Source organism: Pimephales promelas, chromosome 11 (assembly GCF_988280905.1).
Source record: "Pimephales promelas chromosome 11, fPimPro1.hap1.1, whole genome shotgun sequence".
NCBI lineage: Eukaryota > Metazoa > Chordata > Actinopteri > Cypriniformes > Leuciscidae > Pimephales > Pimephales promelas.
The window spans coordinates 5,504,266-5,529,165 of record NC_142779.1 but is presented as its reverse complement, the minus strand read 5'-3'; the positions used below and the strand labels follow the sequence as shown (position 1 = coordinate 5,529,165).

At 36.9% G+C, this 24,900-nt stretch overlaps 1 protein-coding gene across 1 annotated transcript in view; it reads left to right on the top strand.

Annotated features, from left to right (window-relative positions):
* The window catches only part of cdh23 (cadherin related 23), a 247,724-nt gene that overhangs the window by 113,606 nt on the left and 109,218 nt on the right, over positions 1 to 24,900 (top strand). Inside the window, exon 10 of the mRNA XM_089116802.1 lies at positions 20,748 to 20,860. Within this exon, the coding sequence (XP_088972928.1) occupies positions 20,748 to 20,860 (113 nt within the window). The remainder of the gene's footprint in view (positions 1 to 20,747; positions 20,861 to 24,900) is intronic.

The following is a 24,900-nucleotide window of genomic DNA, read 5'->3' as shown; positions in this document are numbered from 1 at the left end:
GATCAGCCGGAACTATCAGTATTATAAATCAGCTAAAGTATGTGTGTGTTTAAAACTTGAACTGCAGCACAACTCCAGGACAAGTTGGTACAACTGTGACTACTGAAGCTAGAGGGAAGGTGTGTATGTGTGTGTGTGAGACAGACAGGCTTGTGAAGGTCTTCAACATGCTCTCATGCCTGTAGAATCCATTATAAAGTGCCCTGGGAGAACAGTGTCCTGAGTATCCCAGCAGGGTTCATGAACCGCAGTGCTCACAGTTATGGCTAACAGCCCCTGCAGCTACGGTGGCTTTAAAGGGCCAAAGTTAAAGCCTCATTAAATCACCCTGGTCTTTCAGAAGCAGATGTGAGCTGCTTTGGATTCAGAGATCCCGAAAGGAACTATTCCTGACACTGAAGCTAAATGTTTCCATGGAGACCACAGGGAAAGTTGACCGGCTTTATGGAGACCAGTCCTTATTGATTTGCACTTTTCTTATGTAGGGAAACTGGTCGTGAGATTCCAGCAGGAGAGATTCTGTTGATGTGTGCAGATGCCAGTTTAGGAGCATCTCATAAACTTCAAGACATATAACCACACACACCACACACACACATTTGTGTCGTACTCAGTGGACACTGGACAGCTTGCAGATCCATTTTGCCTTCATCAAAGAGATGGATAAGCAAGATGTGATATTCTCACACACACACGCACACGTTTGTTTCCTCATGCATGTACAGTAGACGGTAGATCATGCATGCACACACTATAGGCCAGGGCTTGTATGTCTGCTCACTTTTATAAGGGCTGTCAAAGTTAACAGGTTTACACATATTATTAAATATTGTAATGTTGTTATTCTAGTTATTTTAACAGCATTATAATTTATTTAATTTGTCAATGTAACTGTTTTGGAACAAAACCAATTGGACTGATTTAAGCTCTTTCATAAATGAAAAATGAATGGGTTATACTGTGTGTATATATTTATACACACACACACACACACACAGTAGTGGCCAAAAGTGAAGCCCGGAGGGTACATTTGTTTTTAATGACCCTACAAGTTCTATTACACCATAAAGGGAAAATATTTGACTTTACTTTTATTTTTTAACATTCAGGTAATTTCAAATCTAGTTGGGCATTAAAAGTTACCAAGATAATAACATACACAAACAGGAATTTTGCCTTTGTTGCATTTATATGACACATTTTTATTGTCATATAAATGCATACAACAATCAATGTTTCTGTGCTCTTCAACAATAAAAAAGTCAAAATTAAGGATTATATATATATTTTTATAATTGATTCATTAATTATAATCATCTGACACCATGTTATACACTGTAAAAAAATATTGTTTGTTTAACTTAAAAAAATAAGTAACTTGCTCATTGAAATGGAAAAAGTGAGTTAATGCAATGAAGGAGATTGATTTAATCATCAGAAACTCAAAATAATATGTAATCTAAATAAATTATTTAAGTTGATTTGATAAAAGAAAAAATGTTGAATGAATTTTTTTTTTTTTTTTTACAGTGTGTTTGGCTATACACTGTTTGGATTTAAATAGGCAAATGCATAAGAGTCAATGACCAGTTCATTATTGCAGTGATGATGTTTTTAGCATGTTATGTTCTCATAACCTTAATTTCTTAGTTGCTTTTACACTACTCACACAGTATTGTTGTGTGTTAGTTCTCGTGCACAACCGACTGGAAGACTTGTGATCATGCAGGTTTAGTTTACTTTGAAATCAAAAATATTTTTGGAAAACATATTTCCAACCATTTATATAGCAAAAATGTCACCTAGTCCTTATATCCTCACATTTCAGTGCACACGCGACCGAAAACGAAAAGTTCAATAAGCTCAATCATCTGTGGATCTTGTTTAAACAATGCGCCTGACACTTTGAGTAGAGAGATCAAAGTTTCCAATCTGTCTCTCTGGGTTTGATTATTCCCCTTGTGGCCTGAGCTCTCCGATCGATAGTCAGCCCTTTGACCTGGGTTACAATAAGCTCGGGTTGATAATGAAATATCTGTGTGTATATGTGTGTGCGAGGGGTCTTTAATTTAAGATGAGGCTGGCGGTGTGTATATTGAATGGGTGAGTGTGTGTGTGATGGCTGACGGGTTTGTCGGATAGGACACCGAACACCTTTTATTCTTTATTCTTTTACTTTCACTGTGTCCTGACAGCTGGACCCTTTGCCCTTTAGAATCTGTTCTTATTCAGGAATGGCAAAAAAATATTGAAATTTTCATGACGTTCTGTTCAATCGATGGTTCTAATCTGGAAAATCTGCATTCTTCCACTATTGTGGACTGAACGCTGCAAAAACATGCATAAAATATGCAATATACGCATTAGTGTCACCTTTACTGTTATCGGGATCAGCATGCATCTTCTTGAATGAACAATCACCTTGCAGGTCTATGCTGCCGTGTTAAACGTCTTTTGAGTCACAGATGAAACGCGTCAAAAGCGCACAGAATCCTTGCTATGGGATTAGGAAAAGTAATAAGAGCAGAAAGGCTGTTAGATGTAATAATTGTGGAAGCGTCTGACACTGTGAATCACATTTCCACTGTATTATGTGGTTTATTTCCAATTAGTTGTTTCTGTTCTGTTCTGCTGAATCCTGAAGTAATCTCATCATTTCACTATAGGTTGTTTGTGGATAGTGAATGCAATTTCCAAATAGCATCCATTCGTTCATCCTCAAAATTACTAAAACAATTGTTGATGGAATCATTAAGAAACCAGAATTGTTAAGTGGAAACATAATCGTTAAAATCCCATCCTGCAACTATTCTCTCTGACTCTAAAAAGCTTCTTTGGCATTCAGTACTGTGGTTCCCTCGTGGTCCAGGTGGATGAAATCGATACAAAGACTAAAATAGACACTGGATCAGGATTTTAGGTTTATTTCAAATGTTTCTGCTCATTACATGTTCTGTAAAGATTTGCTTTAGTGCTTGGTTTGAGTTTTTTGGTTGTCACTCTCGTCTGAGTCCGGGTTAGCGTTTGCTTTCGCTGTCAGACTGAAGAAATCTGGGAGTGTTTGTCAATAATTGGGATTCTGCATTTGTTTTGTGAGGATATTGATTGAATTATGTCATATAATCCATAAAACAGCTTTTTGTGTCAAATGGAATCAAATGGTTTCTTCCCATCTGGGAAAGATTTCAATGTTTCTGTGTGTTGTAAAGGTGTGTTGGGTACATGAATTATGGTTGATGGTGCAGAGTTTGGGTGAAAAGTTGGTGGGACAGGGCTTTATTCATTGTAGAAGGTTATGATTTGGTACTTTTTAAATATATTACCTGCAATATACTTCGAACTTCTTTACGGTTGTTGGAAATCATTTTGTCCTCGACTCCATTTCAAAGTCTAAGACTCGGACTCGACTGTATTTGAAAACCAACGAACTCGGTCTCGACACGGACTCGACTCGGACTCGGCATAGGCGGTCTCGTCTTTATCACTAGATCTGGCCCCCTTTATAAAAGTTTGGACACCCATGAATCGTTCCTCTGGTAATCTCTCTCTCTCACATACACACACACACGCTCTGAAAGTTTTCTGCAGTACACTCATTCACTGTCTGTGTGGAGTACTTAAAAAGCCATTACCTGTTCACGCACAAGTCTGCTCACTACAGTGTGACTTGTGAAATCCACCCGCAAAGACGTGATATGTGACGAAGCTTAGTTCCCTTTATTTTGCCATCTGTCTGATCTTTAATAGGATGTTATCATGTCAGTGTCCTGTCACTCTCAGATTAACAGCTTATTGTCATCTACTGAATTTGAAGTACTTAAAACTCTTAATGTATTAGATCGAGATTTTCATTACAGAATTAAGATCCCAAAAAATTATTTCAGTGCTTACAAAGAACTTTCTTTTCCTTATTTTGACAGTCCACCTTAGACTTTGCCACTATACATGTTAACTAGCAGTCAGTCATTGAAGTATTAGACTGTCTTCTTAATATCTACCAAAGATTTATTTTGATAGTAACTTTACAAAGACCATAGCTGTCAATATTGAACATTGAAAATAAGGGAGATTTCCAGGAATCCATTGCGAAAATAAGGGAGATTTCCAGGAATCCATTGCGAAAATAAGGGATTTTTTTTTACATTATTAAGAGCATAAGAAACAAATGAAAAAAAAAAAAAAAATTTATCCCTATGTTATGCTATGACCTCACAGTAGTGGACACCAGGACTTGATTGTTTAAAAAAAATGACATGGAAAATATAGGCAAAAATAATGGAAATTTTTTACATAAACATCGTTTTTTTTTTTTTTTGGCCTGGAAAAAAAAATAAAAAATGTTATTTTATTTTTTCCAGGCTTCCAACACGCTTGCGTGTCGCGTGAAAAAATAGGCATCTCTTGATCTATTTCTAGCATGCATGCGTTTGCGCGTGTCACTAATCTGTTAACATGGGAGCCGAAATAAAAACCATAGACAGTAAAATAAAAACGGCCACACAGCTGAGACGCACGCAGTCAGTGTGTCTCCGAACCAACGCGCACGGCGCTGCATCCAAGTAACGACTTCAAGCATGTCCGAGCTTGTACGTCTCACACAATCAAAGCGAAATACGAGATATTTTACGGGAAAATACTAAAACGGGAAGACAGCGGGAACAGAAATAAAATACGTGAGAAACCCGGTAAAAACAGGAGGGTTGACAGCTGTGACAAAGACGTGTCAACTTATTCTACTAACCCAAACCCAAACCCTAACATCTAATATATATATATATATATATATATATGTCAGATTTTTAGCTTGTCTTTTATTCTGTTCCTCTATTATGTTCATGTTTGAGTTTCTTTGTTGATCTTCTAGTCTGTTGATTAGTTCAGTTCTCCTTCATTCTCTGTTTGTCTCCATGGTTTCTAATTGACTGGGTTCCTCAGTTCAGGTGTGTGTGTTTAGTTTGCCCCTTTGTCTGCTGTGTATATATTTGCACTTATTCTTTGTTCCGATATTAGTCTTGAGTATGCTGTGTAGTTCTGTTATTTCTCCTTCGATGCCCTCGTTTGTGAATTTGAATAAAACTGTGGATTTGGATTCCTGCTTCCAGTGAGTGTTTAACTCTGCAGCGTGACATAAATACATATATATATATATATATATATATGTGTGTGTGTGTGCACTTAACGAATTGAATTCTTTATTCATGCAACAAGTCAACAACTACACGACACACTCTGCTCTGTATTTTCACATTACTCCATGTTTCTTTGGTTCCATGCTTTTCTGTAAAACACTATTAAGTTCCCTTGAAACCTATGAAAGCTGGTCATGTCCTTTTCAAGAGGTTTTGATTAAATCGGTAATAGAATAGGTAATAGAAGTCATTCAGGTCAACTACAGGCTTGATTTAATCTGCTGCGCTGTCAAATGGCCGTTTGCCTGTCTCTATAGAGAGATCTGTTCTGTAGGTTATCATTCTTTTGAAGTAGAACGTGCATTTGTTGAAAGTTTATGTTGTAATGTAATGCAGGCTATTGTTATTTGTTAGTTCAGAAGAAATGCAGCCAGGATTGTTAAAATGCAGGGTTTCTGACCGCTGTAACAAAAGAACGCATGCGGAGGACTATCAGCTTGTCTTGTCTGTCTCGGTGGGTTCACCTGCATGAAAGCATAATTATAATGAGGGAATGAATATCAGCTCTTTTTGTGCATGTTCCCGTGTGAGCTTGTTTGTGGATATGCATTTACGCGTGGCTCGAATTTATCTGGATGTCACTCTCTCTGATGTCTTTCCTAATGCTCTGAAATTATTCTCATTACATCGACGCTCTCATAACACAGCGCATTAGCTTGGAGGAATCGCAATCTTTTAATCACCAAACCCCAGAACATATCCCAAACCCTCTAACAACTTCCCCACAACATTAGCACTTTCCTGTCGCTATTGTGCAAGTGGTTTGCGAAAGCTTTGCACGTAGGTTCACGGTGATTAAACTTTGACGGAAAGCGTCTGTGTGTGTGTGTGCCGAGCGTGAGAATCGTTTGCCTCATCACACACTCGATCACACACACATCAGATTATGCACTCGTCTTTCTCTTATAATAGCTACACATGTTTGAGTCCCTCTCTCTTTTCATCTGGGCGTGTTTTTCTGAGAATGAGGCGGGCAGAATTTCAATAAGTGTTGACTGGTGGTCCGGAGAGACTCACACATGCACAGACACTATGAATGTTTTAATTTCAGTCTTTTTTTAAATGAATGTGGCGGGTTTCACTCAAATATATATATATATATATTTAGGAGCTGCATGGTAATCTAGATAAATTAAGAATCACAATTTTTTTTTTTGGTTTAAAATCAAGATCATGATTCTGAAATAGAACTAGAATAGAAATGGAATTGAACTAAAAAATAACATTTCATTTACTAGAGGTATGGAATCTGACAAAATGTAAATTGCTGCATTCGATTTAAAAATATTTAATTCGTTTGAATTATATTTTATTTAAAAAATACATAAAAATAGTAAAATCAATATTTTATTTTTTTCAATTATTAATATATATATATATATATATATATATATATATATATATATATTGCTACAAATATGTTTAATTAATTTTTAAAAATTTAAAAAAAATAATTTTAAAATTAATTTTAAAATTATAGAGCTCTGAATACAAATTTAATGCATGTTTTTTTCAACACTATTTATTGATATATTTCAAACCACAAGTCGTTTTATTGTAAACACAACCTCAAAAGCCTAAATACCATAAATAAATATGTGTGTATGTATAGAGAGTGTTTGCATGTGTGTGAGTTGTGGTTGCTTTAGCTTCTCATTTTCCAGCTCACTACTACCGGTAATGTGAAAAACTCACACACCCTCCACACAATCCACTGAATGGAAAAGTTAATTCAAGCATCTTGAAATAGTGATGGCTGCCATACTTGAAGGACTTCAGCTCTAGTAGTTTCACTCACTTGCATACATACAAACACTTGTTTGTGTGATCCAGTGTGTGGATGTGTCTTGTGCCTGTCAAAGAGATGAAAAAAAAGAAAGAACATACAGTATACACTACCGTTCAAAACGTTGGGGTTAGGGTTTGAAATAACATCAGGAAGGATGCACTAAATTGATCAAAAGTGATAGTAAAGACATTTATAAAGTTACAAAAGATTTCCATTTCAAATAAATGCTGTTCTTTTGAACTTTCTTTTCATCAGTAATTATTTTTTGTAACTTGCATTTTTATACAATTTTCACTGATAAAAATGTATCACAGTTTCCACAAAACATTTAAAGCAACTGTTTTCTACATTAATAATAATCAGAAATGATTTTCTGAGCAGTAAATCAGCATATTCGAATGATTTCTGAAGGATCATGTGAAGACTGGAATAATGATGCTGAAAATGTAGCTTTGTATTTTAGTACATTTTAAAATACATTAAAATAGAAAAGTTAATAATTGTAATAATAATATTTCAAAAATTGCTATATTTACTGTATTTTTGGTCAAATAAGTGCAGCCTGGATGAGCTTAAGATACTTTTTTTTTAAATCCCCAAACATTTAAATGGTAGTGTATGCAAATATTTATATCTTCATATCACTTGTTATTGAGTATTATTGATTTGTATATGTGTGTTTCCCTTTAGTTTTAAATTGATTGTGTATGTTTTAACAAAGGTCTGTATAAAATGTCTGTGTGAATTGTGTGTGTTGTCTAGTCTAGTCCAACACAGGTGTGGGTGACAGGTGAGGACGCAGTGGTCTGTATAGCCGACGGCTGTCACAGTATATTGGTAGTTTGGTCAAGCCACTGAAGCACACAAAGCAATTTAGAGCCATCATGGCTGCTTTGAACCCTCATGGATGGCCAGTCGCAGAGCAGCTGACACTCAGCACTCTCTGTCTCACTGATTGGACGGTGACCAGTGAAGGGGCGTGTCACAATGAGAACTACCTCTGTTCCACGTGCCATAAATATGCAGCTTTATAAGTTTGGAGATTTATTTATGCCAGACACGTACAGGATGTGTTTTTCGTGTTTGATCGTTTTGTTTCACGCAAGAATGAAAGGATATAAAGAGGAATAAATGGAGGCAGAAGTTTCAATTTGGGGTGAAGTAGGTCTTATTTAAGAGTCCCCCTGTGGTGAAAATCAAGTTTTTAGTGTTGTTTATAATATGTCTATAAAATTGCGGTGAACAAAATTGAAATCGCTGGTGTTTCTGATGTAATCACAATGATGATTTGTAATCGCAACATTTTTTTTCTTTTGTCAAATCAACTTAGATTAATTATGTAGTTCAGATAACATAATATTTTGAGTTTCTGGTGATTAAATTAATCTCCTTCATTTTTTTCCATTTCAATGAACTTAAAATTTTAAGGCAACCAGGTTACTTATTTTTTTAAGTTAAACCAACAATATTTTTTTTGTTACATTGAAAAACTACCTTGTAACCAATCACATCAACGTGCAATCATCAACTAGTCGTGGATCTCTGAGCCTGTGTGAGTGAGTTAGGGTGGGGCTAATTTGCATATTCATACATTCATACAACAGCGTATAGATCAAACTGCTTAGATCCTCTGTCCCATTATTTCCAAATTTGTGACGGCATAATTATTTTCTCATTAATTGTATCCCTTAAAACTCATCTTTAATCACCAAAATGACATATTTTAACATTTTTTTTCCTTAAAAAAAATTCTTCATGCCTTAAAATAGCTTGAATGTTACCTCATTTAGTATGCAAATTAGCCCCGCCCCCACTCACACCAGCTCAGAGATCCACTCGGTGATGATCGCACGTGATTGGTTACAAGTTAGTTTGTGACGTAGACATATAAACAACATTAAAAGCTTGATTTTCACCACAGGGGGGCTTTAACTAATGAAACCTTATCATAAAATTGTACCTAACATTCAAAATAATGTCTATTTCAGTTTGTGTAATTGAATTTTTTTTTCCTCATGAATTCGATTTTTTTTAATAGCTTTTATAATAGGCTTTTGAAGATATTGTGTGAGTGTTTATGCCTGTGCAGAAATGTCACAACTGTGGCTGCGCAAACATACACAGCAATATTTGCCAGGATTGTCCCCTCAACAGCTCTTTTCTGCCCCCCTCCTCTCTACACCTTTTGCCCCCAATCCTCCATAATTAGCCAGAAGGCTGCGCTCCCTCCTCCGCCTGCAGTGGCCCCACCGTCACCCCATTCTCTGACCAACAATGGACTGGCATAGACCCAGTACGCAGTGACTATAGACAGGTCTGGCCCGGGGTTAATCTGCTGTGCCCCAGCCTCTGTCAACATGCCCACTCTCTGCCCTCGTTGATTGCACAAACGCACCAGTACAGCAGACCTGCAGCAGGGAGAGCGTGCCTGAAGCTGCTGCAAATGTGTGTGCCATGGGAAATGGGAAGTGTGGTGCTAGTTAGCAGGTGTTTGTTCCAAAGGATCCAAGAGGAAACGATGACGGGTATGTGCCTCTGTTCATTTGTCAAGCACTGGAGCTGATGCGATGACGAGGGAAATGCAGGACCCTAACAGTGAGAGGGGAGAGCTTGGTTGTCCCATAAGAACAGAAGCATTCCAATTCTGTTTCATTTTCAATTATTCCCCTGACATAGCGTGATTGTTTTTCATTCATCCAGCCTTTTATCAGTGATGTGAAATTGATTTTCTGTCTCACTATTTCTAAGCACACTCAAGTGCGCCACACACAGTTTTGTGGAGTGGTACAGCATGGGATTTACTCAGTGAATCTTAATCTTAAAGGATTAGTTCACTTCAGAATTAAATTATCAAAATGTCCTGATAATTTACTTCAACCCCTCATAATCCGAAATATCTAGTCTGTTTTTCTTAAGTCGAAAAGAAATGAAGGTTTTTGAGGAAAACATTCCAGGATTTTTCTCCTTATAGTGGACTTCAATGGGAACCAACGGGTTGAAGGTCCAACTTGAAGTTTCAATGCAGCTTCAAAGACTCTTCACGGTCCCAGAGGAGGAATAAGGGTCTTGTCTAGCCAAACTATCCGTCATTTAAAAAAACAAACAAAAAAAACCCAATTATATACTTGTTAACTACAAATGCTGGTCTTACACATTACGTAATAATGTTGAAAGGTCACGCGCGACGTGATAAAACCTTGTTTTTGCACGTTGGCTTTATAAACACGAAGTCAAACGCCCTTTACAAAAAAATCAACGATTTTGAACGATTTTGAAGTTGAAGGAGAAAATAAGATGGAGTTTTTCGCCCTACCCTACATTTTCCGCCTATGTCAGGTTACCACCTGACCTTTTAACGTGATTAGTGGACTTTTAAGTCGTGGACGTGGAAGACGAATATTTGTGGTTAAAAAGTGTATATATAAATACATATATTTATTAATTAGTCAGAATCAATCAGTTCGTCAGAATTAATGACTCTTTCATAAAGACAGACATCAGACATGTCGCCACCTACTGGCATATTGATGTAACCTATAGCAGGGCTTTCTTGACAATACCCACCACTAAGGTAAAACTAAAAATATATTAAGCATATTAAGGGTTGTACACACTCCAGTCTTGATTAGAACAGACATACAAACCATTCCTAGGCATCAAGCGGTATGTCACTGGTGTTTTTGTTTTGAAATCGTCCCTTTCAGGCATATTTCAGCTGATACCGCTGCAGCTCCTCTGCTCGCTGACAGCCTAATGAAATTATTCACTAATTCACGCCGTGTCCACTAATTTGCTGCCTGACTGACTTGATAGATGCGACAAAGCGTGGCTATCTGCTGCGCAGGTTCCCTAACCCATAACTGTGAGCTAATTTGCGTCGCTCTGTTAGCATGGCTAAGATCAAGGCTGGCGACGCGGCTCTTGTAGTAAATCAGTCTGAAACAGAGAGATAGCAGGTGCCGTGCTAACAGAGGCTGAGAACAGTGGAGTCTCATTCCTCTTCTTTAACGTGAGGTTCAGCTAAGCTCAGACGTGCAGATGATGGACTGTGACTTTAATTGATTTTACAATCGCATTCAAAAGCAGAAGGTAAACAAGTGCTGTCTGGGAGGCAAACACACACATAGGGCTGCAGCTTTAGAAGAGGAATATTTCTGGTAACTCCTGCCCTACCAAAAAACAAAAGTTGCTGTTTGGATTTATTGGCAAATGTTTAAGCGTCTATGACTGGATTATTATGTTTCTAGCATGTTTATATGTTTGGCAACTATTCTTCTAATCCTAATTTATGAAGTTTGTAGCTTATAATTTCTTGAACAACCGTGTAGGAAGACACGTGGCCATATTCAAGGATGACAAAGTCAAGATTCATTAGGCTCAAATTGTGAAAGAATGGATGTGAAGGAGCGTGGAGAATCATTGTCACATTTACATGTATTCATTTAGCAGATGCTTTTATCCAAAGCGACTTTCAATTGCTATTCAGAGGTCACATGCCTCTGGAGCAACTAGGGGTTAAGAGTCTTGCTCAGGGACACATTGGTGTCTCACAGTGGATTTGAACCCGGGTCTCTCACACTAAAGGCATGTGTCTTATCCACTGCGCCCCTTCACACATGAATTGGCAGACCTTAAATTCATTGAAAGTCTTTGGGATGTGCCGGAGGAGACTTTACAGAGTGGTTGCCGCTTGCATTGTAAATATAACATCTTGGCCAAAAATGGATGCACCTCTTAATGGTCATTTGCAGTGTGGGGAACATTACTTTAAAATAGTAATTAGTTATACTGTAGTTGCTCACTATTTGTTCCAAAAAGTAAAGTTAATAACTGAATAACTCTAAAATAAAAGTATCTCGTTACCAGGAAATGTAACTATTTGCGTTACTGTGAAAAAAAAATTGCTAAATGTCAAAGAATTTGGATTTATTTTTAGCAGTTTTCACAAGTCAGTTGAAATGAGTAGAACAGACAGGTGTTTGTACATAATGTCGACAGACAGCAAGAGGTTTATCCTGCACTTCAAGTATTATTTCTAAGTATTAAATAATACTATTTTCAAGTATATTTGTAAGATAAGAAAATAGACCCCTTTTACAGTTGGTAAACATGGTGACGTTTTTATTTGGGCGGAGCTTAGGTGGAGGCAGAACGATCCCTCTGGCCGCTTCACTGACGCTAGTTAGCAAGTATTGTTAGCTTGTTTTTTAACAATGACTGGAGAAAATCAGATTTTATCTTAATGTATAAGGTCACTCACTGTCCAGGACCGCGATTGTTATTTCCAAAAGTTATTTTTAACAGACAGAACCAGATTGGCCGACCCGTAGCCGCCTACACGCTCACTCAATGCATGGACGATCTGACAGGATTAACGTTACGTTACCTCGATTGAGTGGCCTGACTTCTACACCTACCTTATAGAGAAACCGATCGTAAAGAGAAACTGATGGCATATAAATCTTTAGATGCCTATAACTATGTGATGAATGGTCCTGTACAAGACTTGATCCGTGTGTGTATGATCCGCAGTTCTGCCGAGCCAGGGCAGAGAAGACGACATTGTAAAGAGTGTAATTACGGTGCGATTTTAATCGTGTGAATATTTTCTAGAAATAGAAAATCCAGATACAGCATATTCATTTTTTATTGATACTTGCACTAAACAACACAATAAGATGACATTTAAAAATAATAAAAGTAATTTAAGCTCTTTATTATGTAGCCGAATCTGTGCTGGTTTGCATTGGCCGCCTCCAGTTTTCACTTTGTTTTGCCTCCAGCTAGCGCCGTGACGTAACTCTGACGTCGGCGCAAAAGGGGTCTATACAAATAAATAAAACATCTCCAGTTTAATATAATTTAGTTCACTATTAAATAAGAAATCTAGCACTAAAATGTGTTGTTTTTGAAATCAAGTTATCAGTGTCATGGATACAGCGTTCTCTTGTGGTGCGCAGGCAGTCTTCACTCAGACGCGCTTTTCAATCTATCGGTGTTGCTGAGACCCTCTATTCATTCTGGTGAAATCACAAAATAAAATGCACACAAACGTGTGTCCCTGCTTGATATAGACTGTAACCACGGATGAACATATTCAGTTTTGATGAGAAAAAAAAAACTACGCAAGTGCGGATTAGAACCCGTAACCTCTGACACGCTTGTCAAAAGATCTACCACTTGACCATATAAGAACTTAAACAACATTTACGGATCAATGGGTTTATTTACGGGATGAGCAGAGAGACTGCACAGTTTGACAAGTTTGTACCTAGCTCTTCCGAATGCGTCTCTGTCCCCAGCACATTTCAAACCAAACTGATGCCCGTGGTAACGCACCGCATTTAACGTCCAGAAACGTTAACGGCGCTGTAACGACGGGAAAAGTAACGAGATTAGCTCGTTACTGAAAAAATAACGTTGTTACCTATAGCTTGTTTTCATATGACGTCACGCCACTGCGTTGCCATGGCGCGAAATTTGATTTGCTGTATTTAGAAAGCACTATCCACAAGTTTCCGGGGGGCGCTCCTGTAAAAAATAAAGTGGGTGAAACTTCCGGTGAGGCGGCGGAAGTAGCATTCCAATGGTATTTTGTGTGTTAGTTAGCGAAGAGGCTAGCTGTTTTTAGGAGATTTATTTTACTATTTAAAGACGCAAATCTTTATGAGAGATGTCGTTACGGAGCTCAGGGACATATGCTGTTCGCGGTTGTATGTATAACCGGACTTAACTAATTCAGTGGCTTAAACGTGATTGTTTTGAACAAAAGACGAAAACGAAATCAGAGTGATCCTGCCAACGACTGTAGTTTCCATCACCTCCCAAAAGACGACGAATCTTCCTGTGTACATTTGTTTAAATTCTTAATATTCTATAAACTCTATCAGCATGTGATTGGCTGTTCACTATTGATGTTACACCTAAACTCAGGATCAAAGCCTGTGTTGACAAAATACCAAATGTGCCAGTTAATGTATTCAAGTAGCACATTATAATTTTGCATACACTCCAAAGCACAATGACTAAGTGTTTATTTTTTATTTGTTTGTCAGCTCGCACAACTGTCTGTCACCATGCCTTGATGAGTATTGATTATTATTAATGTTATTATAATACTCCCAATCAACTACTTCGGCGGGTAAAGGTACTGTTATTTCACCCTTTTTAATTTTGTTGAGGTTGTGTTCCCACATCGTTAGCTAGTTTGGATCGCTATAACTTGAATGACTGCCAACTGTTGACTGAACGAGTGTCAAGCATGTCAAGTCGCGCTTTGTTTACTTCGAACCGGAAGACACGCCCACTTTTGATGCAAGGCTTCATGGGGCGTAGGAAACTTGTGGATAAAAAACTCAAAATTCCTATTTTATGCGTCGTTTATCCTTACTTAAACGGGAGGAGCCGAATGGGAAAATGCCTGTGTGTGTAGTGATCACTTCGTCAAAGGTGAGTTAATACAACTTAAGTGGCTGTGTTTGTGTAACGTGTAATGTTTCCGAACTTTGTAAAGTCAAAGTAGGCCTACGTCTGCAAGACGATGTAGATGCTGATATCTACCGCCTCGATGGCTGGAAAATCTTTCAATTAAGTTGAAAAATCGGTCCTCTTCATAACGTGAGAATCACATCCAACATATGTTCGATTTTTTTTGTTTATATCTTTCTCTTGTAATAAAGTAGTACAGTACGTACTTTCCTCCATCTCGTCCATTGCGCTCTTCACTCCCTGCCCTCCATCTGAATTTTGTGTGTTATCATAATCGCGTGCTTATTTGAACAAACACTGCTTATTTGGTTATTTCCATCAAGAGGTGCATCAGTTTTTGGTCAAGATCTTGTATTACAAATAATTCGCTGCTACTAAAGAGCATAATTACAGGGTTTCCCCAGCAGTCTCCAGCTGCTGCCGTGTAGTGTAATGGCAGCTCGTGCTCTGGTGTGTTGGTGTGCTTGTCTTAATCTGCAGTGGGTGAGCTCTCTTAGCTTCTGGCTCTCAGCAGGATTAGAATGAGTGAGCTATCTGCTCTTCTGCACAGCTCCACTCACTCACACTCGCCTCTTTATTCTCTCCATCAACTTCAGCCGAGCTTGATTTCCCCAACAGAGTGAATTCTCTGTGTTGTCACTTTGCGTGTTGATGAGATGTCAATCTCTGGAAGGGAGAGTTTTTGTTCTGTCAGGCAGAACGCAGCATCGCTCTGGTCTTCTGAAGAGTCTGCTTATCTCACGCTAGTATAAGCGCCTCTAAATCACAACTCTTGTCTGCTGACTGGGTTACTATTAACAAGAATCTCCTCTAGTTGAAGGGATTGTTTATCCAATGATGGAAATTCTGTCATTATTTACTCATTTTCACTTCAGTGTTTTCCATGAAAAATGATTTGTGAGCATGCCTGTCATGCTCCAAACAGAACAAAAACACCAATAAAAGAAGTGTGACTTTAAGATCGATGTAATGAGAATATATTTCAAATCAATAAATTATCTTGTCAATGCTAAGTTTATAATTTCCTCACAAGTTACACTCTCAGAAAAAAAGGTACAAAAGCTGTCACTGGGGCTGTACCTTTTCAAAAGTAAACTTTTGTCCATTTTAGGTGTTAATGTGTATATTTTAAGTGTTAATATATACATTTCAGGAGCTAATATGTCCATTTTAAGTGTTATAATGTACATTTTAGGTGCTAATATGTACATTTTAGGTGTTAATATGTACATTTCAGGAGCTAATATGTCCATTTTAAGTGTTATAATGTACATTTTAGGTGCTAATATGTACATTTTAAGTGTTAATATGTACATTTCAGGAGCTAATATGTCAATTTTAAGTGTTATAATGTACATTTTAGGTGCTAATATGTACATTTTAGGTGTTAATATATACATTTTAAGTGTTAATATGTACATTTTAAGTGTTAATATGTACATTTCAGGAGCTAATATGTCCATTTGAAGTGTTACAATGTACATTTTAGGTGCAAATATGTACATTTTAACTGTTATTGTGTACATTTTAGGTACTAATATGTACATTTTAGGTGTTGAAATGTACATTTTAAGTGTTATGTACATTTCAGGAGCTAATATGTCAATTTTAAGTGTTATTATGTACATTTTAGGTGTTAATATGTACCACTAAGGTCCCAATATGCAGCCCGTACAAAAGTGTACCTTTTGAAAAGGTACAGCCCCAGTGACAGCTTTTGTACCTTTTTTCTGAGAGTGTACCCCACAGAAAAAATCAGCGTCTGCCGCTCAATTTCAATATATTTGCGATGCCAAATAAGGATTATTATCATTTCAAATCAGCCTGCTCTTCAAAAGTCTTAGTCCAGTGAACAGCCAAGCATGCTGGTTTTAATGAATCCATTAGGTCAGCGTGGCTCTCGGCTGCACGTTTGATTTCACACTGGGCAATTGGGAAAGTGAATTAAAGTGTGTATTCTAATTGGCCGCCCATGCCCAGAGGAGCAAAAATATTCGGTTCAAGCACTCTCAATCAATCTGGGTTCTCCCGTTGTTTGATTTCCATTACGCAGATGGTTCAGATGGTGCTATTTGAATGTATAAATCACAGCTATCTCTTTAGGGCAGCTCTGAATCACTTATGTATGCTCAACAAGCTCTGTTTGAACCCAGTGCCAATGCAGAGCTGGTGTGGCTATGTCCAATTTAGCATAACAATAGTGAACACCTGAGATGAGATGGGCTGAATGAAGAAGGAAAGTTTGAGAACCTGGAAAGGAGGAGGTAAAGTAACATAGTGATCAGAGATGTATAAAGTACTAGAAACCCAGGCTTGAGTAAAAGTACAAGTGCTCTATTAAAAAAGTGACTTGAGTAGAAGTTGAAGTGCTCTTTAAGCACCACACTTAAGTAGAAGCTAAAGTATTCAACATATTTTGTACTTAAGTATTGCAAGTAGTTTATTTTATAATTCACTCCTTTAGTACTAAAAGTAAAAGTACAAGTATTGTGTCATGTAATTATTAAAGAAAGCAGTCAAAAGTTTGAACTATAGCAATCAAATAAGGCGCTTTGGCGGGAGACAAATTTGCCAAAAAAAATGTCATTGCAGGAAAACCCCTGAATTAGTTGTCAATGTGTGTTTCAATCAATACCATTACCCTATAAAACTGGCGTGCGATTTAGGCAGCATGAAAGCCAACTTGCAACGAATGATTCGTAAAATCTTTATAATTGTAACGAGTAACTAGCAGAACATTAAAAAATATCGAAGTAAAAGTATTAAGTTCATCAAAAGTATCTACTGAAGTAAAAGTAGAATTATGAGAAAAAGAGTACAGATACAGCATTTTAGTACTTAAGTACAGTACTTAAGTAGTTCTACTTGATGAAGTGGAATGGAGCGATAGGGAGGTGGAGGAGTGTAAGAGTTTACTGTTGGAGGTCTATAAGGTGAGGAGCAGACGCTGATTCATTTCTATTTGTCCGCAAAGTTCCGCTCAAGGAAAGTCTGTTCACTCGGCGGCCATATTTGCAACACCTCCAGGCAGCTATTTTGGGCATCCGAGACCAAATCCTATCTATTTGAATGGGGGAATCCTGAAGTCTCAAAAACTGCTTGCCAAACTCACAATTAAATGGCAAATTTCAAATCAGCAACAAAATATTTCTTGAACTGTTCCTTAATTGTTTTATTAAGCTTATGCTTTATTCGCTTTATTATGCTTTATTAGCATTAAAAACACTTATTTTTCAGCCTAGACCAGGCATTGCGCATGTGCACACAATAACTTTACCTGTCTTTCTGTCGGTCTGTACACTAAGGGTGTAAAGGTTCAAATTACTCACAGTTTGTTTTTTAATCACAGTTGTGTGCGATGATCAGGAGAAAAAGGACTACTGTCAAATAAATATAAAGAAAATAAGAATACAATCTTCTCTCTGTAAATTAAATCAAGATGAAACATTATTAAAGTTACAAAAGCTATTCAGTATCCATTTTTGTTTTAAATCATCGCTGTTTTAACATACTGTGAAGCCATTTCTGAATAGCAAACAACCCCAATGGAGGAGGGGCAAGGTGGAGGCATGAAGGTTATAGGAATGGGCAGGCGCAACAGAATTGCGTGGATTTACATGGGAACAGGGAGGCGGAGGAATGTAGGAGTGATGAGGTAGAGAACGGAGCGATGGGGGGGCTGATGATCTTTAGTAAAACATGATTATATGTTATGAGATCCATACAGAGGTGAGGGAATCTATCATAAAGAACAAAAGAACTGTTAGAAGAGAAGACAGATTGTGTGTCACTCTGTGGGCCATCTGCAACTGCTGGACTTAATTAGTGTGCAGTGAATAAACACTGCACTGCAGAGAGAAAAGACATGAAAATAATTACTGAAATATCATATAATTAAGGAAAGTGAGGTGTTAATGAGACGAACAGTTTATCGAGGGAGTATAAACTGTTTTGAGTGGAGAATGAATTAGAAAAGAATGGTGGATCGGATGGCGAGCCAGTGTAGTGCTCTTTTGTAGCCCTAAAGTTTGGGTCTCTGCTGCCGAGCACTAAACTAATTACACAAAACCAGCATGATATCTCAGGAGGAACGGATTAATTAACAGGGCTATCGTTTCCACTCTGAAGATATTTTTTTCTTCTATCCCAGACAAGGGAGAGTTGCAGTCCCAAACCTCATGCCTGCTCTCTGCCAGACACTACTTTTATTCCTGTTTCTTACTCTTTGTCCATGCCTGGTATTTAAGCAAGTATTTTTATTGACATTAGCGGTAAAGTATTGTATTTATGACATCAGTGTGTGGGGAACTAAATCATGTGGGTGGTATGAACAATATCTTATTTCACAGTATGAGTAATATTAAACACATAGTCATTCTAATGCTGGTTTTCTAGTTTATTATAGTTGCCAAACCAATCTCCTTAATTGTATTAACACATTATTTTTTTTTTATTATTATTTCAATGAACTCAAAATTTTAAGGCAACCAGGTAACTTACTTTTTATTCTTTTTTTTTATATATTTGTAGGCTATTCTTAGTGGTTAATAAAAGTGAGATTATATAAATAAAGTATATTTGTTTTATTTAACTTATTTTGTTATTGCAATTATTGCATTTTTTTATGCCTAAAAAAGGCATTAAATGTAGTCATGCAATGCTGATGTTGTTAACATGAACAATTGGAGCGCAAAGTAATTTGCACGGTTTTACGTGATATGATAAGCGATCGTTGGATTTAATCAGCGGCATTTACTGCAATGCTTTTTCCCATTAGTTGGTCAGAACAAAAGTGGATGTTACTTGTTCAGATGACATTTCCCGTTGAAAATTCTTATGTTGGTCATCCTTCTGAAAAAAAAGTAGAATCTGTGATTCTGAATGCCAGTATCCACACCGGCGCGGTGACTGACAGCAGCACATTCTCCTAAAACATTGTGTTAATCTGCGTAGTGCCGCGCCGAGGCACAACCCACGTAAAGTTGATCATTCCGCGTGTAACTGCAATTGTCAATTTCAAACACAGATGGCGACAAAGAGGAAAAACTATGCACTGCAGCTTTAAAGTAATGCATTACTTTACTCCGTTACTTGTAATGCGTTAGCGGTCTATATCACAATATACCATAGTCATTATTGTTGGAAATCCATTGAACAGATGGTGAATATATTAAATAATGTGGTACAGAATTAAATTGAGAATGCCTCTAAATTACAATATAGTTCCTGTGCTATATTGGAAGCATTCATATTTTGGTAGTAAAGGGTGTTTAGTTGAAATTTAAATTTGAACACAGAGGTAGAATTTAAATGAATTGAAACTGAAAAAAAAATGATGTAACTAATTGTTGTCTGATAGATAGATCTACTATATACTACACTGTAAAAAGATATTTTCAAGATTTGTTATCACAACATATTTTCTTTTGTTAAATCAACTTTATAATAATTTGTTTAGTTGAGATAACTTATTATTTTGAGTTTCTGATGATTAAATTAATCTCCTTCATTGTATTAACTCACTTTTTCCAGTTCAATCAACTTAAAATTTTAAGGCAGCCCAGGTTACTTACTTTTTAAGATAAACCAACAATATTTTTTTACAGTGTAGTAATCGCAACATTTTTTCTTTTGTCAAATCAACTTAAATAATTTATTTAGTTCAGATAACATATAATTTTGAGTTTCTGATGATTAAATCATTCTCCTTTATTGTATTAACTCACTTTTTACAGTTCAATGAATTTAAAATTTTAAGGCAACCAGGTTACTTACTTAAGTTAAACCAACAATATTTTTTTCACAGTGTAATAATGTTTAGAATCCTGCCCTCTTATTGAGGTGCAAACGTGTACCATTTTTTGGTATTAAGTTTAACCACTGAATTTGACATAACATCCAGCCCTAATTTACAGGATAGGAATGATCTGATGAATACCTTTAAATCCTTAGCTTAAAGCTGACGATAGGGACATTCCCCCTGGAGCGGAGGTTAAGTGCCCTGCTCTAGGGCAGAATAGTGATTAGGGAACTCAACGGCCTCCGCTTCCATGACACCTCTGAGGGTTTTGACCTACAACCTTTGATTTTGGGCTTGGATATTTAACCACTTTACAATCATGACCTCACAATATTTAAAATATCTAAATGCTAAACAGTCAAAGTGTAACGAGGGTACAAACTCTTGGGTTTAATATGGCAGTATCCAGTGCAAACAGAAACATCTTTTGACCCAAATACTGCCACAATAATTCACAATCCTTTTTGGTTCTGTTCATCAGGTAACACCAACAGCATGTTTGCTCTCGACTACATCAGCGGATCTCTGACCGTGAGCGGCCAGCTGGACCGGGAGAACCCGCTGTACTCATCCGGATTCACCATCACAGTGAAGGTGCGACTCAAAACTACAGGTGGAGGTTGAGCTTCACAAAATGATTTGTTCAATTTCAATATTCCTGTTCACAAACGGTGCCATTTTTTTATGACGTTCGGTTTCGTTAACAGTTCTTGAGCGCTCTGCCTTATAAAAAAATTTAGGGCTGGTAGTTGAGACAAAATTCACAATTCGATTTGATTTCGATTCACAAGCTTGCAATTCGATTCAATTTCGATTACGATTCGATTCAATTAAATATCGATTATTTTGGATATCAGTTACAAATAAATGGCCATTTTTCTCAAGGGAATCAAATCTCTTAAATGCTGTAAACTATGGGAGTCGCCTACTAGGCTTCATTAGCCTAATATGAAGGTAATAATGAACTGTTTGGTAGCTATACAAACACTTAAATTACACTTTTATTTATTTTTATAATAAGAAGATTATATGAAATATAAACATTTAAATGGTGGCTGTCATAAAAAACTTGCCAGATTTATTCAAATATGCATTCAATATTGAAGAACATTAAGATTATAATGCATATGTTATATGCTGTATATATTTTAGCAAAATGCTCCTCTCTGGAGTTATTTTTTTCTAGCTGACTAACGAGTTTATGTGGGTTTTCTGAGGTAAATATGACGATACATGACATTGATTAATTGAAAATTGTGCAGCCGTGATACAATGTCCCATTCATTCAAATGAAACAGGATGATTAATCGATTCTTGACATTTAAGAATCGATATCGGTTCGTAAATCGATTAATATCGAGAAATCGATATTTATTACCCAGCCCTAATAGACATTCAGAAAATATATTTTGGTACTTAAATAATGAAATAAAATAATTGCTTTTTAATATAATACAAATAATACAATTGTTTTTATTTAATATATAATTTGGACAAATGCTTCCTCAGTAGTACCAAAAGAACTGTCCATTGATTTGTTGAGAAGCTGGAATTGGAATCAGAATAGTTAAAATCCTTAAGCTCTTAAAACCTTTTATTATAAGTCTTCCAACCCTGTGTGAGATTCAAATCCTCTAATGCATTATTAAAATCTATTCTGTGATGTTTCAAGGTCAACACTGACTTTAAGTGAGGAATAAAATCACATATAATACGATTTGTTCTGTTTCCAGAAATTCACATCTATAGTAGTTCTGGTTAGTCTCTCATCCCCTGCACAGAAGTCATTGGGATCTCTGCCAAATGCAGTATTGATTCTACTGTAAATGTTTGCGGACTGTGACTGTAATTTATCGAGCCATTTACCCACATTGAGTTTATCAGGGATTCAGGGTCAGTGTGTGAAAAGGTCTCACTGACCCTGGAGCTTTAAATACATGGTTAATTATCATTGCTTAGCCATTACAAACATGCAAAACACTTCAACTGAACTGGACTGGACTGCATTTTCGGTGTAGTGTTTTTAGAGAAACATGCAACTCTCATACCATGACATTTGTGTACAGATAATGTGACATTGATCTATTTCATTATTATTAAAACAGATTTCAATTTTATTATTATATTTTTGTCAGATTCTACATCTAGGTCTCTATTCAAATACGAATAATATTTTTGTGACATTGACCAGATGCTCAGATGCTCTTGCTTTCATTGAAACTCAAGATGCTCTTTGGATCTCCTTTTTTATTTATTTATTTATTTTTTAAATGATCTATTTTCTTACTGTTGTAGCTAGTTGGAATGAGTGACCATGTGACAGACACCTGTGTGTGATCTCATTGTTATCTCAGTGTCCCGCTGACAGTGCCAGGGCCAGACACAGCCAGGACACTGGAGGGGAGAGAGAGAGAGACAGAAAGTGTCCCTGTAGACCTCAGGCAGGAAAGCTCTTTGTTCCAGTCTCTCAATCTCTGAGAGCTCAGTTTAGCAGAGGCTCCTGAAATAGACACACACACACACACACCATTGCCTCCTCTTTGGGCTGTATGAGGATGAAGATGAGAGGGACAAAAAGAACAAAAGGGGTGAGCAGACAGACTTTAGTGTAGACCTTTGAAAATAATTCTGATAAAGACCATATATATATATATATATATATATATATAAAAAGTTTGGATTTGAGCTATCATGGTTTCCACAAGAAATATTAAGCAGCACTTCTTTAACACAAAATCAGCTCTTTAGAAGCTCTTTTACAAAAGACTGCTTCTACGGGCTCTTAACATAATCTACAAGGTAATGGAGCATTTTATACATTGTCGTGTTTCTTTAGAAATAAATAATGGACAAATGGAGTCTTCAAACGCCTCAGATGTAAAGTTATCCACTGTCAAAGTGACGCCAAAATGAATGGGAGTCAATGGAAATGCTAACTCAAGTGAAGTTCTGCTACAAGATGGCGGCACCCGGCCGGCTTCAACTTCCGGTCGATGGATTACCCCCTTGGGCAGAACAGAAAAGGGACACAGTGAAATTATAGTTACAGCCTCTTTCTCTCCCTGTAATATTATATAGAATCCCGTCCGGACAGTTTCATAAATGCGTTTTAGATTCCTCTGCTCTATTTGCAGACATAAACTGCACAGCTGTAGTTCTCTAAATTGAAATCAATGATTGCCACGAAAAGTGAAACTCAAAACAAAGCAAGCGCAAGAAAAACCTCACAAAATATTCATAAGTTATAGATTTTCATTATCTATTTCTCACTCCTGAGCCTCTGCTCCTTTATATATATTTTTTCTCGTTACCATTTTGTCTTACTCTCTCTCTCTCTCTCAGTCTCCCTCTCTCTTATTGGTCGCATTATTGATTTGAAGTGAAAAGTAATAAAACTAATTTCTCAACTTCACAGAGCTTGGATAAGCTGAAGTACTTTGGACCGGAGGTCAGTGCATTTATTATACGGAGGGATAGAGAAGAGATGTGCACGGGGGTTTTAAACGACACAATTCGTGCAGCGTCACCACAGCGTTCACCCTGCATCCCTCCTTCACAAAACACCATTATTCCTTTTGATTTCTCTGTGAGTCCAACTCTATCACTCAAAAAGAGGAGGAGAGAGAGAAAGAGAGGGAGGGAAGCAATTGTTTCCTGTCGATAAGATGTGTTCATCCTAAATTTTATTGCCTGTATCTGTCTGGCCCCCGTTTGCCCCCATTTATGGCAGACCTGTGGGATATCTCCCAGAATCCTCCCCTCTGATTTAATAAAGAGGCAGAGCTGAACAAATGGAGGAGATTGAAGACTAAACGTTAATGCTGCTTACTGCCAGATTCCCTCTATCATCACATCCATTCCTCTCTCGTTTCGTATCTCCTACTGTCACTCTTCTCTCTCCTTTCTTTTGCTTCTCCTTTGCTTTTGTAGAGCTACTTATAATGTTTTCATCACATTAGAGTGATGGAGGGTGCGTTGTATAAAGTATGATGTTTTATTATCGTTTTACTCAGGTGTAAATGATTAGTCAACAAAATAATAAATGAATGGTTGCACGGATTAATCCTCTGCCAACTGTGTGTTCATTTATGAAATATTTTGACTTTTGATAATTTGATTCTGTCTAGAATTGCTAATTATGTTACATTGTTCCTTTTTGTGGTATTCATTCTCACCGTCAGCTATCTGGCTCGCTCTCAGCTTAGGTTAGACGTGTTTGGCTTGTTTTGAATGTCATTAGGATGGGTATATTTTGATGGCTGTGTATTTTAATGGTGCACTCTAAAAAATGCTGGGTTATTTTAACCCAATTTTGGGTAAAATATGGACAAACCCAGCCATTGGGTTACATTTTTAAATGACATTTTTTACCCAATGGCTGGGTTTGTCCATATTTTACCCAAAATTGGGTTAAAACAACCCAGCATTTTTTAGAGTGTGTTCACACTTGTTGTGTTCTTCTAGCGTTCTTGCGTTCACACCATTATTTTTAAGAACAAATCTAAAGATACAAAAACTTCACAAACATCCAAACTAATGCTGTGGGCTCAGGATGTCCAGCGGGTCTTAAAAAGTATTAAAAGTTGACAAATCAATTTAGAGAAAATTAAGGCCCTTAAAAAGTATTAAAAAGT